The sequence below is a fragment of the Macrobrachium rosenbergii genome, chromosome 49, assembly GCF_040412425.1.
Source record: "Macrobrachium rosenbergii isolate ZJJX-2024 chromosome 49, ASM4041242v1, whole genome shotgun sequence".
Taxonomy (NCBI): domain Eukaryota; kingdom Metazoa; phylum Arthropoda; class Malacostraca; order Decapoda; family Palaemonidae; genus Macrobrachium; species Macrobrachium rosenbergii.
Genome location: NC_089789.1, coordinates 23,493,606 through 23,511,105, shown reverse-complemented (window position 1 = coordinate 23,511,105; position 17,500 = coordinate 23,493,606). Strand labels below are relative to the sequence as shown.

Sequence of the window (17,500 nt, the reverse complement as noted above, 5' to 3'; positions counted from 1 at the left end):
ATTGCGTACTCACAGTATCAGTCTTAGAGGAGTTAAAACTGAAGATTAAGTAACCAAATACAGGGAAGATTAACTGACTAAATACAGGTCCTTGTAGATATAGGAAAATATAAGGAGGGTATGTTTATTTTCTCTAAATATCTACTTTTAATATAAATACTCTCTCTCTCTCTCTCTCTCTCTCTCTCTCTCTCTCTCTCTCTCTCTCTCTCTCTCTCTCTCTCACACACACACACACACACACACACACACACACACACAAAGGATGTCACGACATGTAGAAGAAAGGTAATAGCCTGCCAATTGTAACGAAAGTAATATAAAAACTTACAGAATATTTATGTTAATAAAACATCTGTCTCGCCATGTGCAAGAATGGAATTAATGCTATGTTACAGTGTGGATATTTAATAGTTTTGCGTGTCATTCATAGCCACGTGTTAATGGCCTCCGTTGCCCTTTGATGAAGGAAATGGGCAGTAAAGTGCTAGTCTTTTGTTACTTGGGCGTCCCGTGTAATTCAGATATTCAGGATTGCTGGGCAGTGTATTCTCTCATGACATTAAGAAATGATTTCATATATATGTATATATATGAGTATATATATATATATATATATATATATATATATATATATATATATATATATATATATATATGTGTGTGTGTGTGTGTGTGTATATGTATGTACGTATTTGTATGTGTTATGTTTATACATTCACTCTCACGTAAGCGTGTGTGGTTTAGTAAGTAGTGATTAATGCATGTCTGATGTTGAGTATAACATATTCTTATTGTGTGTGTGTAATGAACACACACTCAAGACCTGTCCTCATGAAATATTATGAAATGACAGCTTCAGACAATAGGTATTACTGCAAACGCTGTAATAGCATATTCCCGATTAATGTAATTTAGTATATCCCGGTAGATGCATTTTACTCCCATTTAGCCTTAATGCATAGGTATTTCGATTTCTGTAATCTTAGTCAAGAAGCGATGAGGTGTGATTAATTTTCAGTGTGTTAAACAATTGCACTTGAATATTCCTTGGCAGCGTCGCATTCTGAATTGCTTTTATAATATTTAGGATTGCGTCAGAAGGTCTTCGTTAACTTCATAAACTTTTTGCCGAATGTTCCCCAAACTGAGGAGCAATCAGTGTCCCGAATGCATACTAAGGCTATGTGGCCCTCTTAGCTTGCTGTTAATACACACGACGCCCGTGTAATCCTTTTAACTATCTTTGACAGCCTTCTCATAAAATATTCCTGTGACTATGTTAACTTGTCTTCGGTATATATGTTGTCTCTGCAACCTTGTTTTCGTAGACCTTCATATAGGTTGCATTGCATCCAAGACGCTTTCATCTTGCAACCCTCATCTTCTGCCTTTGGTTGCATATGGCGTCCTTGTAACGCTTTTGTATTGACCTACCCCCAGGATGCAGTGCACACAATCCTATTTGATGGAACCTCTCGCTCTGCCTTTATTGATTTCTCAAGGTGTCATCCTTTACTGCATTTGACAGTTATTGTCAGCCTGCATGCGGTTTATCTCAGATTGGGCGTCTGCCTTATTTTTTTCTTATTTTATCTAATATATTTTTCAAGTGGCGTATATTTTCTTAGTTTTGATTAGTTGTTTATATATTTTGCATCGCTTTTATTTGTTATTTCCATCCTTATCTTTTGTTGGTTTGTTGACTGGAAAAATCCATGTTTATTTTATTGCTATTAAAAACATGATGTTTCCTTACAACCATCTATTCTGTAAGAGGCAGGCCCCTGGCCTCCTTGGTGTTGAGCCCCACCCTTTTCCAATTTCTATCTTTTTCTTGTTTTTCTTGGACATGGGCAGGGCAGTATTGTTAATCTAAGTGGCCCTTATATCAAAAGAACAGAAATTGAAGTGAGAAATTGTCCGTTGTTCGAGTCATATCAAAAGCGGTAACACGAAAATTCTCATATAGTGCACCCTGCTACGTTGGTACACGGTTTAGTTTTCTTTAATGGGGTCTCCCGGTGTGAACGAAAATGGGTACTACATGTGAGAGAGAGAGAAAGAGAGAGAGAGAGAGAGAGAGAGAGAGAGAGAGAGAGAGAGAGAGAGAGAGAGAGAGAGAGAGAGAGAAATATCGCAACGTTTTGTTGACTGATCAAATCCGGCCTCCTCTATAACTCACAAACATGTAACTTTTTCATGTTCGAACTAATTTATTGGCAGAATAAATTGTTATTATTATGGAATTTATTCTTTGGTGTGACGTGAGCACTCTTTGTGGCTGGCAATTTTCCTAATTCGTGTTGCTGTACTTTGCTGTAACTGATCCTAACAATTTCTGCCAGTGGCTAGGAGTAATTATTGGTTCTACCTTTACGGAAGTTTATTCTCATATTCCGGTCTGGTACGTTTATCATCTGCCAGCTGACTGACTTCTGGTTCAGTGATCGATGAACTTTATGACTGTCTTGTATGATCCGTGACATTCCTACTCTCTTCAACTTGATCGTAATATTCTGTGATTCTTACTCACGATTTCTACTCTTTCTCATGCTATCCCCCCCCTCCCTCTCAAAAGATATGCCCCATTCCGTTTAACGTTCTGAACGTGAAACATACTGCCCTGTAAATTTCAGAACGCAAGGGATTTCCTATTTTACCCCATCCCCTTTAACGTTCAGAACGCAAAAGGCTTTTTTTTTTCCTTTCCTGTTATGATCATATAACTCACAATACCCCTGCTCCCCTTTGTCAGTCTGAACACAGAATAGTAAAAGGACAGAAGTCTAATACTATGAGTAACCGTCGGTGCTTTGTTTTCTTTCTATCGATCGGGAGGAAATTTCCTAGAAAAGTTCTTGTTTGTGTTGAGACCTCATATTACTGGTTGGGTTCTGCTCCATTACTTGCCATATATTATTATTATTATTATTATTATTATTATTATTATTATTATTATTATTATTATTGGCATACATTAAGCAATCACGTTCTGATATATATAAGACAAGCCCGTTCTTGAGTACATTTTTGAAGTATACAATTAAACAACACTAATTCTGTAGTGTTATAAAATTCTTAAAAAATGCACAATGGAAATGACCTTTTTGTCTGTAGCATTACTATTATTTTTGTTGTTGTTGAAAGTGTAATCACCGATTCCACCATCATATTCATCATTGTATTGTTGTTATAATTAGTATTATTAATATACACATTGTACACAATATATCAGCATGTCATAAACCTAGCGTTGATTTTTCTTTAAATATGTAAACTTCTGAATAACCGTCCTTTTATCAGCTGCAGCCTTGCTAGTCGAGATAATTTGATAAACAGAATTCGGGCCAAGAGGAAATCCTATTTTGAAGCAGCTGAACTTGTGTGATACCATGGGAGATTGTCAGACGATCTCTTCTCCAACTGTTACATGTTGCTCATGATAATATTACTAGGTTTGGGGATATTTCATCTGATGTTTAGCTGTCATTTTTTTGCTTGAAAGTTCTGCTCTATGCATGGTTAAAAGCGATCGCTCTCTGCATGGTTCAAGGGTTTATTTTACTAAGTTCACTCTGCTTGGGGCAAGTTTCTTTACTGAGTCGCTTCTTCATGGTTGAATAGTTTTTGTACTTTCTGATTATCATCGGATCACCACACTGCCATTTGGTTACGATGAAGAATATATAGTTATGATGAGAAGGACTATAATGGGAGAGCCTTTTCCCTTTACATACCTTTATATTTATTCTTTCTTACTAGTGCAGAACAGAATCCATGACTGCTATTGATATTCTCTTGTCCTGTGCAATATAGACGCTTGGACATTCTCTCTCTCTCTCTCTCTCTCTCTCTCTCTCTCTCTCTCTCTCTCTCTCTCTCTCTCTCTCTCTCTCTCTCTCTCTTATGTATATCAAATTATGTATGTATGTGTCAAGGAATAGTACCGGTCATGATTAGGAGAACTTATAGGTCATGTTTTTTATTTGTCGCAAGGAATTCTTAACTTTGAATTCTTCAACTTTGGACGCATTATCTTCAGTGTAACCCAGTATCCTGAACTTGGGATGTTCGAGAATCGAAGAATTACGCTCAACTGTCATGATACCAAATTACTTAAGAGGATTTCCTTTTTTGCTTTTAAAACTTCATAGCGCAACAGCAGCCTTAAAATAAACAAGCAAAATATGCGCCGAAGTTTCTTTGGTGCAATCGAGTTTTCTGTGCAGCGTATAATGCTGTATGAAACTCTCAGCCGCGGCCCATGAAACTTTCTTTCAGCCACGGCTCGATGGTGGCCTGTGTTGTTGGCACCTATAGCGGTGCCAGACGTGCAATCATGGCAAAATTTAAACTTAAATAAAATAAAAACTACTGGGGCTAGATTGCTGCAATTTGATATGTTTGATGATTGGAGAGTGGATAATCATCATACCAGTTTGCAGCCCTCAAGCCTCAGTAGTTTCTAAGATCTGAGGGCGGACACAAAAAGTGCCGACGGACAGACAAGTAACCATCTCAATAGTTTTTTGTGCAGAAAACTAAAACGGTCTCCATTGAATATGGACGTACTATATTTATTACCTTTCGGGGATACACAGACACGAAGAGGAACAAAAGGTAGACTGCGAAAAAATTACTATAAATAAAGACAGTCTCTTGGTTAGTGTTCTGTTTGCGTCCAATAATGAGTTGTACTCCTTTATGTCTCAGTTCCGAGAAAACTCTGTTGCCTAATTCACGCAGGGTCGATTGTGGGGCTCAGAAACTACTGTATATAATTACACATGTGAGTTCAGGTGCTGAAGTAGATAAGCAGATGTTATGGTAACAATGACCTTTGTGTCACACTCTCACTACAATTTAATATATGTGTATATGTATATGTATATTATTTATATATAACGTGTATGTGTATTTGTTTATATACTTCTGAAGTGCTGTTACTATTACCCAGCGATTATTGGTGTTATTATTATTATTATTATTATTATTATTATTATTATTATTGTTGTTGTTGTTGTTGTTGTTGTTGTTGTTACTCTTGCTATGACTGATATAATAATATCGATTGCCTTGTTATTGAGGTTTTTTGTTTATATTGTAGTATATTTCTATGATGATGACAGTAGTTTTGTAATGTGATTTTGTAAAGAAATGTTTATTTCTCTAACATTTATGGTATTACTACCGGCCTTTTTTTTAATGTTATTACTACCGACAAAAAAGGCTGCGATTCTGGGTTTGTTATGTTGGTTTTGTACAATTTTTATCAGGGTTGTTTAAACTATCTGAATGGTGGGCCTCATCAATGGTAACAAGGAATTAGAATTTGGTAGATAAGACTGGAACTTTTTGGGAGAGAGGACCTGTGCTTGGGTGGATTGCTCACCTTTAGCGGAGGTTTGCGGTTTCCGAATTTCTTCTTCTTCTTCTTCTTCTTCTTCTTCTTCTTCTTCTTCTTCTTTTCTTCTTCTTCTTCTTCTTCTTCTTCTTACTTATTATTATTATTATTATTATTATTATTATTATTATTATTATTATTATTATTATTATTATTCCTGACTTCTGTTGTGCCTTTATTTACAAGACCTCTGGCCCAAGTTAAGGAGGAATATCTCGTAACGAATTGAGTAGAAGCCCCGTTGCTTTTATTTGTAAGAATTTCACTTGTCTTACTCTCTTATTTTTTATATCTTTGTTCCTTTTCTTTTTTTTCAAATACGCTTGCTCTCTGAAATTTATGGAAAGAACCCAATAGCAGCTAATCATGTCATGTATGTGATAATTATATATATATGTATGTATATATATATATATATATATATATATATATATATATATATATATATATATATATATATATATATATATATATATATATATATATATATATATATAGTAGCTTTTCTTCGTTTTAAATTTCCTACTTTCTTACATGGAAAGAATTGAGCGGCTAATTACACCCTGATATCTAAATTATTTTTCTTGTTTTTCGTAATTTTCCTTTTTTTTTTTTAGTTCTTACTTCTTTCAAAAGCACAATTGCAGCTTTTTGTGGCCTGAAATCAAAAGCGCTTTATGAACTGTGGGTAACTATTTAAAGGAATTTTGAAAAATGCTTTACATTGTTGGGAAATCCTCAAGTGCGCTTGGCTGCAGGATGGAAGGAGTGATAAGATAGCTTAACAGAATGTGAGATTAGGAAGCATATCCTTGGCAGATTTTTCCAGTAACAACATCGAGAGAGAGAGAGAGAGAGAGAGAGAGAGAGAGAGAGAGAGAGACAGAGAGACCTTTACTCCTAACACTGATCTTGGTACTAGGTTGAGCTCTTCGGTCACAATCTCCCTACGATGAAAAAAAAAAAATTCTACATCTCCATACGGTCATAAACAAAATTTTTACCATTTATTTCTGTTCATATTTTTTCCCGTTCCTCTGTGGCCCCTGAATCCTAGAACGTAATTTTTAAGGAGACATGTTTGTCTTCGCCTAAGGTTAGAGAGGCCATTAACACTATTCCCAGTAATTTCCTTCATCTTTTTTGTTTTATTTTTAAGCTAGTGGTAGCCGTGACGCCAGAAAATGTACAATTAAATGACCGTTGTTCCAAGTGTTATAACAAGATATGACCGTGATGAAAGTTACATAAATTAATTAATCAGTAAATAGTAATAATTTTCTTGTATTGCCGAGCTGACAGTTCAGATGAATAATAGTAAAATTATTGATGCTGATGAAGGTATCAAAAACGTTCAGTGTTATTAATTTTAATCATCCATACGATTCGGAAACTAAAATGGGTTTGTTTACATATGATGAAGTTTGTCAGTACAGTAATCGATAAAAATTTCAGTGCCAAAGACAACATTCCGCTGCACGAATGACAATTTGGAACCTTCTAAAAACAACGACGTTTTTGCGTCCAAGTCTAGACTTGCATCCCATGCAATGTTACGGAACACCAAGTATTTAAAAGTACCTTGAACTTACCTTAAATATAACCTCCTTTTTTTTCATCTTCCCATCCTATTAACCTTCCCCCCCCCCTCTCCCCTTCCTCCCTCACAGCTTCAGATCGACAGCTTATTGATATTCAAAGGTGAGATTCGCCATAACTTTAGAATTTTACGCTAGTTTGAGGAAATATTCCCTTTGTAAACGTTGTAAAAATGTGGGAAATATTTGTTTTATATTTTGCTGTTACATAACACCTCGTAACTCGTTATATATTTTGCTGTTAAACGGTACCACATAACTCTTGTTATCTATTTTGCTGTTAAACAATGCCACGTAACTCTTGTTATCTATTTTGCTGTTAAACAGTACCACGTAACTCTTGTCATCTATTTTGCTGTTAAACAGTACCACGTAACTCTTGTCATCTATTTTGCTGTTCAACAGTACCTCGTAACTCTTGTTATCTATTTTGCTGTTAAACAGTACCACGTAACTCTTGTTATATATTTTGCTGTTAAATAGTACCACGTAACCCTTGTTATCTATTTTGCTGTTAAACAATGCGACGTAACTCTTGTTATCTATTTGCTTTTAAACAGTACCACGTAACTCTTGTTATCTATTTTGCTGTTAAACAGTACCACGTAACTCTTGTTATATATCTATTTTGCTGTTAAACAGTACCACGTAACTCTTGTTATCTATTTTGCTGTTAAACAGTGCCACGTAACTCTTGTTATTTCCCGGTATTATTCCTTGCATGCTCATCCCCAAGTGACATCCCATACATACACATCCCAAGTAACATTCTGTGCACGAACCTCTCCCCAAGAGACGACTATATGCCTGCCTCTCCACGTTTCATTCGCACCGTCTCCAAGTAACGTCATCCTTTACCTACCCATCCCCAAATAACTTCCATGCACAGATACCTCCCCTTAGTATCATAAACCGTGACACGCGGCTGCCTCTAGTCTATTGTGTCACTTTTAGTGACTCTATATAGACGGGCGATTTACAGTATTTTATTGAGGGTAGGGAGGAGGGTGGGTGGCGGCATGAGCACCGAAATCCAACGCTCTTGTAGTTCCATTGATGTCATTCGTTTTATGGGAGATTCTACCGTACTTGATGTATTTATTGTTACTGCTTGATTGATCGAGTGGTGTATTCACGGTAGTACTTGTTTAACAAAATTGCAGTGGTAACGTTGGATATCTAATAAAGGAAATATATACGCGTCGCTGATTTCACGGACAAGTTGCAATATACAGTAGAGATTACAGTCAAGCAAGAACAGTATAATTCCAGGTATAAGTTGCCAAATTCGATATTGCTTCGCTGAAATTCGGATTCATGATAAGGTTTATAGTTTCTCTTCAAGCTACTTGTGGGGTAGCGCCCGTTGCTGTAATCTGTGGCATTTTCGTACAAAGAGTGCAGAGCAAAAGGTTTAGCATAGTATTGTACTTTGAGGTGGTTTGGTTACGGTAAGAGAATGGAGGACGATGAGTTTGCCGTAAGGGTTTATTATTCGGAAGTTTGGGAGGGAGAAAGGGTGCGAAGAAAGACCTGGGTAGATGGAGTTTCATTAAATAAATCCAAAAAATGTTGAAATTTATTGGGATAGAATGAGTGAAGATAAGGAGACCGATAAAGGATGGAAGATTATTCGCTTAGCTGTGGCAGCTGTGAGAGCGGGCAGTGACTTTCCAGTGAAAGTTAAAGGTCTTGAGGTTTGTTTATAGATGCTACGAAATATCCGTTATTTTCAATTTTTCCTTAGAGATAGTCGTATTTCCATTAAAATTAAAAACCTGTTGCTTGTGAAACAGTCAAGGGGAAGGCGGAGAGACAAAATGTGACTCTGTCTAAATATCATAGTCTTCTGGTGAGTTCTTAATTAGTAAGCATGAAGTAGTTTGATGGAGTCAGTGCAGTACTTTACTCATTCTTTTCTCAAGTTACTTTTGGTAGTAGTACAGTAATAGTAGTAGTAGTAGTAGTACCAGTCAATGCAGCGTTAATAGAAGGAACAGCTTTCGCTAATATTGTTGTTGTAGTTGAGTATTCCACTAAAATGTCGTTGTCACAAAGCAGGTTGATCTCAGGATTAATAGAGTACAGGGTTAGACCGTCCCGGTGTTTCTGGGCATGTTTGTGACGTCACTGGTATGCACCAGAAGAAAACCAGGAAAACAAAGAAATGAAGTGTCACTGTGGTAATTGTTTGCCCACACTCATTCTCTCTCTCTCTTTCACAACCTTGGGTGAGAGAGGTCCCCGTCAGTCTCCAGGTACTGCTGAATTAAAGGATTGATATAATCCTGATTTAAAGGATTGATATAATCCTCCATATGTCTTTTTATTGTTATTTGGGTAATGTAGTAGGCCTAACCATGTAAATTCGGACCAGGTGTGTCTTTGTTTCTTTTATGATTCCATACATTCTTTGGTTAATACAGTATATGTACATACATACATACACACAGAGACATATATATATATATATATATATATATATATATATATATATATATATATATATATATATATATATATATATATATATATATATACACACACACTTTAATGACAGTCTTAACTATCATCAGCAACCCACATCATTCAACGTAAAAAGGATAAGAAAATTCTGTTTAACTTTTGTGCTATATATTAATCCTGGGACTGACCAGGTGAAGAGCGCGTTAATCCGGGTGAAGAGAGTTTCTGTGTTCTTCACTCTGGTGAGGTCAAACACTGACTGATGACTCCATTACCTGAACCTCAGCCAGATGCAGCCAGACGACGTCATGCGCAAGATTGTCCTTATTTTGGTCAGAAGCGGACTAACCCTGTACTCTATTAATCCTGGTTTATCTATTTTTGTACTTGGGCTTTCCAGTTCGCCGCCGAGTGGTTCCACAGCGGTGGCCCCCCAACGAGGATGTTTATTTCATGTTATTTTTCCCACATTTGGATTTTCGAATCTCTGGATGTTTTATCAGAACCCCGCCTCGACCTATTTTATCTCTTTCGATGACGTGGAACACAGCTGGGTGGTTGTAGCTACAAGAAGAACACAGAAGAGGATTTTCGTTCTTACGCACGAGTGCCTACGGTATATTATTCAGGACTTCTAGGTTTATCTTCTTTGTGGGGCGATAACGCATCCTGTGTGACGCTTCTATTCTCATATCCTGTGTGGGGTTATCGTAAAACCGCTCCTTGTGTCAGAGTATCATTTACAGCTTTGCGTCCCAGGAGACAGAAAGCGCAAGTTCGAGTTCTGTCGTGATTACAAGTCACTTAGAAGTTCGTCTTTCCTCGCAGTTCGTTCACCGCCGGATTCCAACTAGTGACTGTTCAGACAGATGAACATATTTTTACTCATTTACACACATATATATATGTGTATATATATATATATATATATATATATATATATATATATATATATATATATATATATATATATATATATATATATATATACATACATACATACATACATACATTAATACATTAACACATACATACATGCATACTGTACAAGTGATGTTGATTTTTCATAGTTGAACAAAGATATGCAGAACTTCTAAACTGTGCTCTTGTCTGATGATAATATTATTGATAAAACTAACGATAGGCTATTCTGTTACGTAAATGTTGTCATCAGTACTAGAATGATTTACCAGTGATATCTAATTGCCTTGAAAGCTTGAAAATTTGCTCTCTCAAGTGATATATAATAGTAGATGTGATTACATTGGCAGTATACCGTTGGTAATAAGTAGTGCCACTGGTGTTACCTGATAATGATAATAATAAAACCAATAGTGAAATCACCTAGGTAGAGTAAATCAGTTGTTTAATTCTCATCTGTCTTCTAAACACCTGCTTGAACTTAGAAGTGCTATTTGCCCAAAAAGGGTACCATGATTGGTAGAACGTCGTACAGGCTAGCCAATGAAATTCAAGCACAACTGTATCGCGACCCGAATGATTTGGTGGATGGTCTTATTGTCTGGCGCATAAGGGTTTGTGCTGTAAACTGGGCGAATGACAGTAGGAGGGGTCTGTAAAGCTAAAAGAACGATTGGGAGAGGAATTATGTTAAACTAAAAGGACGACCAGTGTCAAAGGCCCGAGCGTTTTGTGTGTATGGATTAGGTGTGATGGGTGTGGTACTGGATTTGACGAATCCTGTTGTGGGATGTTTCGACAATTCCCGGTCATGGGATGTTTTCGGATTTTAAACGTGTGTTCTTTGGTTGCCCAGGTGATCGCTGTAGTGTATGAAACCTGTCCTGCTTCCCAGGGTTTTTGCAAGGTAATTATCGATGCTGATTGTGAGTGGTTTGCACTGTTGTTGAACGGTTTGTCCCGTGTTTAATTCATGCAATTGTATTGTGATATACATGAGAATATAAGTCCATTGGTAAGACTGCTGAAAATGAGTCGTGTTAAACTCATCGGCACTGCTGGGTAGAGTTAATTTTGTAACTTATTCGTGATTAGGGTCCCGTAAATCAAAGTTAACTTCAAATCACTTGATGTCGATGAGTGACCTACTGTAATGTTTGTTTACGGAGCCTGTTAAAATTAGTGATGAGATTGGCCGTGGAATTGCTTGTTCACATATACATTACGTTAAAAGAAAAGGTATTTCTAAGTAATAGATACACCGCGGGTATTAGCGAGAAATGGCAGTTTCTTATGGTATTTTGGTTGCTTATTTATAATTCAACGTTTTTTTTTTTGGCGGTCGGCTGTAATTAACCTGTAATTGTCCCCTGAAGTCCATCCAACAAGGGGTTTCCTTACGCGATCTTCTAAAGACAGAGCACGGCTACGTCTGTTTCGAACGGTTCATATCCCGTCCGGCAAGTGCAGTACCTTGGAAACTGGTTTTTTCAACACTTTGAGGGCTTCTGACACTGGCGGTACATTTGTTTGTTGTCGGCCAAATGGAATGTCCCTTCGCCGTGTTTAGTAGTGGCCCGGGGGTGTGGGGGAGTTACCCATACGTTAACAAGTTATTGCACTTGCCAGACGAGATATGAACCGTTCGAAGCAGACGTACCGGTGCTCTGTCTCGTGAAGATCGCGTATGGAAACTCCGGATTCCCATCGGGGTCCCCCTTACCGTAGGGTAGAGTTCAAAGGTAAATTGTAAGTTAATTACAGCCGACCGCCAAAAATTAACGTTAAATTGTTGATAAGCATCCAAAATACTATAAGAAACTGCCATTTCGCTAAATACCCGCTGTGTACCTATAACTTAGTTATACCAAAAGAAAAAAAGAAAAAACGAGCAACTACAGTAAATTAAAGCTGAACTTTGTGCTCTCCATCTTACAACTTGGTTGGACAATTTAAACTTCAGAAGTGTTGCATTTTAATGTAATGCAGTTGGCTGTAAACGACGTTGGTTGGAACTGGCCGAAAAAGTCATTACTATTGGGTACCTTAATTAAGACGATGCACTTCCCTGATTGCCTGTGTTTGTTGTTGTTAATTTAGAGCAGGTTAGGTTATGAAAAGTTAGGCTAGTGCAGTGATACTGAAGAATGATGAAGGTAATTGATAAGGCCGCTAGGTCTTTGCAGATTCTGCCCTTGTTAATTGTAATAGAAACACTTATTATTGTGATGAACAAAGATGATGGAAAATTGTTGTTAATCCGTAAAGATTTTCTGTGCTGTAATTTTTAATGTATCATATCAGTAATGGAACATTTTCCGTCATTGGGTTTTCGCAAATTCTCTTTTTGAAGTTCGAATTTTGTGCGCAAGGAATCTACTCCCAAGACTTGTTTATAGCCCCACTTAGACGCTTTAGAAGTTGTGGCCATTTTCTCACGGAATTAAAAACCTCATAATCATGTAAAAGTCTCACACCTGATTCTCCATCCGCAAATCCCAAATTGTGCCGATGTGTAGATCGGAAAGATAGTTTATTTAACTCCTTCCGCTGGAGAATAGCTACGTTTTGACCTTCTAGAGTAGCTTTGAAAGAGAGAGAGAGAATTTGATAAATGGTTTCATTCTCTTTGGGTAAAGGGAATTTGACCTCGTCGAGGCCCTCCTGCATTCCTTAGTGTCGGCATTCAATTTTATGGAGTACGCACCCATGATGTTTTTTGTTCTTCCGGTTGGGGACTCCAACGCTGATCCGTCGGTTTTGAGTCTAAATTGATAAAACTTGAATCACCAAGGCCACACACACACACACACACACACACACACACACACACACACACACACACACACACACACACACACACACACAGAGAGAGAGAGAGAGAGAGAGAGAGAGAGAGTATTAAATGCAGGAAGATTTTCAATTGTTTACAAAACTTTTGTAAATTTTACCATGCCTTTTAATAACCATATTTCAAGATAACGAAAGAACTATTTTCCCAGTTCCTCTCCAAACTTTACTTACAGCATTGAGGAAGTGATGATCAAAGTACTTCTACCTGCAGTCCTCTCAGCAACTGTACGGTACAGTAGGTTTAGATGCAGTGTTTATGGTAGTCTTTTTATCTTTCCCCTGAAAAATTAACAGAGGTGTAATTTTCATGTAAATAATATGCCAATTACAGACCATGCTGCCAACATCTTTTTTTAATGTTATAATTACAACATTTTAATTATAATATGTAGCATACAGTCAGCACAGAAAGTGGGTGTATTGATTAAAAATTGTAAGTTTGATCATATTTCGAATAATTTTTTAAATTTTGCTGTATTGTTAAATTCCTGTGGACTTCAGAGAGATTTTTAACCGAATATATTTTCGGAACTATTGACATTACGCTGGCTATAGATAACCAATAACCAGATATTTTTAAAGAAGTTCTCATAGAAGAAAAATAATTGTTTTAACTTTTGTGCTTCATTAACTTGAATGAAGACGAAACCCTCTATGTTTATGAATGGTCCTTGCCACCTGCTGGGTTGACAGTTTAGTCTACTTTAAGTCATATGTCGAAAGTCATTTTTTCATAAATAAATTGCTTACACGATATGTACAGCTTGTTTGTGTACGGATATGAAACATTTAATACGTGTTGTAAATGATTTTAAAACTTATATTTGGTGCCTTTCGCCGTGTTTATTATTCGATTTTCATATACATATTCGTGTATTCTTAAATGTATTTCTAAAATTTGCTCTTAGTGGTAATCCAATTGCTATGTTCGTTAGAGGATAGATTTTAAAGGGACGTTGTTCAGAAGCTTTACAGAATGTAAATTTGCTAGTTGTCAGTCAACTTTCGAATAAATGTTTTCATGACTAGGAGTGAAGCCAAGTACTGGGAATAAAGCAAAGTTGATTTAAACTAAATATGTCGGAATGGAAACTAGCTAAATTAATTGTTTTTATGTTTTATCTAAACCGTAAAAGCTGCCAGAAATGCAGTAAAAGGTGGGTAGAACTTGAAGTTTGGTTAAATGAAATTTGTTAGTCTTAAAAAACTTTTGAGGAAGCAATGTTCTTTTAGTACATAAACAGCCGATTGTGGGGTTGGCTGTCGGACTGATCTGTGCCATATTTGCTGGAATGGGAAATTACCAAGTTTAATATTTTTTTGACATTTTCTCAACCAAAATTGCTGTCGGATTTGCTCTAGATTCTGAAAGTTAGTTTAAACCAAGCTTGTAAATCATGAAAAATTTATGGGTAAGAAATTTTTGTTTTAATTACAAACTGGTGAAGCGGTAGGCTGAGATTGATGTGTCATGCATGGACCTAGGTTTATGAGGAACAAATACATTTTTCATGTAGTGAAAAGGCACAAGGAGGTTAGAATGATGCACAAATCAGTTTAGGAAAAGCTTGTGTACAGTCTGTCCCTGCGCATTATACAAGAGAGATGTTCTACCACAAAGGAAGCGACGCGTCGCATTGTAGCTAGTTTTATCTCCGGAAATTTTGCTCTGTGGGACAAAAGCTTTGTGGTTGCATTGATCGCTCCATCGTTCTCTTCAGCTGCGTTTCGTCGAAGAGGAAGTGCCGCTTCGTCTTGCAGTTTTATCAGTGAACTCTTACTTGTTTGTCATTACTTGCTTAACATCCGCACCATCTGTTTGATAAAAAATGATAAAAACTTGGAAAAATATTGTTGGAATTGTGCAGATTTGTTATTGGGCTCGAGTTAATACAATGACGGAGTTTATAGTTGTCAGTATGTCGAAAAAATTTCTCTCTCTCTCTCTCTCTCTCTCTCTCTCTCTCTCTCTCTCTCTCTCTCTCTCTCTCTCTCTCTATATATATATATATATATATATATATATATATATATATATATACATGTATATATACATGTATATACATATATATGCATATATATGTATATATATACAGTATATATGTATATATATAAATATATATATGATATATACATATATTTATATGTATATTTATATATTATATATATGTACATACATACATACATACGTACATACATAAGACATGACATCACATCAACACGAACTACCGCATTTGTGTTTGTACAAGAGCTGCGTGTTTGTAAATCTGTGACGTTTTACTAATATACAGTATTTATGTTGTATAACGCCAATTAAGTAAAATTCAATCCCTTTCGCGGGAAAAGTTACCGCGTGGCCTTTTGCCCTTTCCATGTTCACTCGAGTGCTGAAGTCATATCCTGTTTGGGCCTCGATGCTTTCATCAAATTACGCTCCTCTGTGTTTGTCTTTTTTATTGTTTGTTGTCGTCGGGATCTGGTGGTTCCGAATAGAGAGGTGAATGATGAGGGTACAGCCACTAGGAGAATACATTTTCCTGGTATCGTCAGATGCAGACTTGTGTTTTACCCGCTGAGAATGACTTGGAAATACAGTGAGGTAGATTTATACTAGATTATCTTATTTTCGTTTTTAATTATTATTTGGAGGTTGCCGGGAGGCTGGTTTAATAATAAACTGACTGAAATCGTCGATGTGTGAATAGCACTGAGACGGATGGTTGAGAGTTGTAGGCATCGTAAAGCTTATGAAATAAAACTTAATGAAACAAAGACTAACGACTTTAGTAGAAAATGATACTCTGATTTTCCAAATGGTTGATAATACCTTGGTTCACAATACGCAGTTCATCACTGATCTATATTTGCATTTTGGGACACTTGCAGGTTAAAGAAAAGACAAAGCTTTAAAATCATTTTGTAGTGAGAAGTAGAAGACATGGTGAAAGATGGTGTCTCCTACGTCGTCTTCACCCGTGCCTCTCCTTCTACCCTGGACGCCACCTCTCTGTCAGTACGCCTCCCCCACCCCGATTGTGCCGCGCATATCGGCACTCCTCGTGCATCTGGGGGCTACTGCAGTGAGGATTCTCGAAGTGATGGCATCCCTCTTGAAGCCGGCCAGTAGGGGTAGTCCAGGGATAGCAAACTCCGGCAAAAGTAGCAGCAGCAGCAGTAAAATCGCCTTAGGACCCAAGACAACGGTGGGGTGGAATCTGATCACGATCTTGTGTCTGACAATGACATTATCCCCGACCGTCGGAGGTATCCGACCTGATAGTGAATTCACCATCTTCCTCCACTCGACTCAAGCTTTTTCCAGAGGTAAGGCTGGATTGTCTTGCTCCGCCAAAGCTTCTGAATGGTCGAGGCTATTCAGTTTCTGCTTGAAAATCAGCAGCTTGTATTGTTAGTGACTCTAGATATTTTCATTCAACTGATTTCAGTATGAATAATTTAACAGCAGTCGTTTGAGAATTGCCCGCCACATCCGTTGCTAATTTGGTTATGATAATTAAAAGGTCATGAGCGTATGCAGAAGTCTACTGAAGTAAGTAGACTTGTGTTGGCGGTTATAAATTAATTGATGTCCTCGGCATACTAAATTATTATTATTATTATTATTATTATTATTATTGAGAATGAGCAAACATTCGTATAAAGTTGGCTCTAAACACCATTAACTGTCCAAGAACAAAGAAAAATCACTCTAAAAAAAAGGGAATATTGCATACAAAAAACTACAGGAAAACAGCAATCGTGACATTGTCGGTATAGTGACTGCTTTTCCCTCGTCCAAGCTTCGGACTCAGCTTCCTGCGTATTTCGCTGATTAACGTATTGCCCCTTTCTTCAAGAGGAGTCTGTCGCTTTCATCTGTGTTACATTAGCAGCACTCTTTTTATTTATTTTCTTAATCCATTTTTTACCAGTAGGCCTGGGTAAGGCCCGGGCATTCATTCATTTACCCCATTCCTTCGGCCTTTGGGTTAATGGTGCAGTTCCAGGATCATTTATTAAGTGTCTTCACGCTTTGCAGAGGCAATGGAGATTGCAAAAGATTGACCTAACGCACGCCAGAGGGTAGGCCGAACTAACCTCCTGAGGAGCAAAGCTGTACCTGCTTTTTATATATATATATATATATATATATATATATATATATATATATATATATATATATATATATATATATATTATATATATATATATATTTATATATATACACAGATATATATATATATATATATATATT

General features: G+C 36.8%; 1 protein-coding gene across 22 annotated transcripts in view; it reads left to right on the top strand.

The window, feature by feature from the left end:
• The window catches only part of Tmem131 (Transmembrane protein 131), a 480,545-nt gene that overhangs the window by 337,343 nt on the left and 125,702 nt on the right, over positions 1-17,500 (top strand). For 3 of the 22 annotated variants that reach the window (XM_067092912.1, XM_067092906.1, XM_067092897.1), the window contains exon 1: positions 12,065-12,134. The exons of 11 other annotated variants lie outside the window; for them this stretch is intronic. In XM_067092912.1, the coding sequence (XP_066949013.1) occupies positions 12,080-12,134 (55 nt within the window). In that variant the 5' untranslated portion in view covers positions 12,065-12,079. Of the gene's footprint in view, positions 1-10,201; positions 10,299-10,982; positions 11,300-12,064; positions 12,135-16,131; positions 16,570-17,500 lie in introns of those variants that run through there. 8 more of the 22 variants (XM_067092894.1, XM_067092891.1, XM_067092904.1 and 5 more) reach the window with 7 other exon arrangements.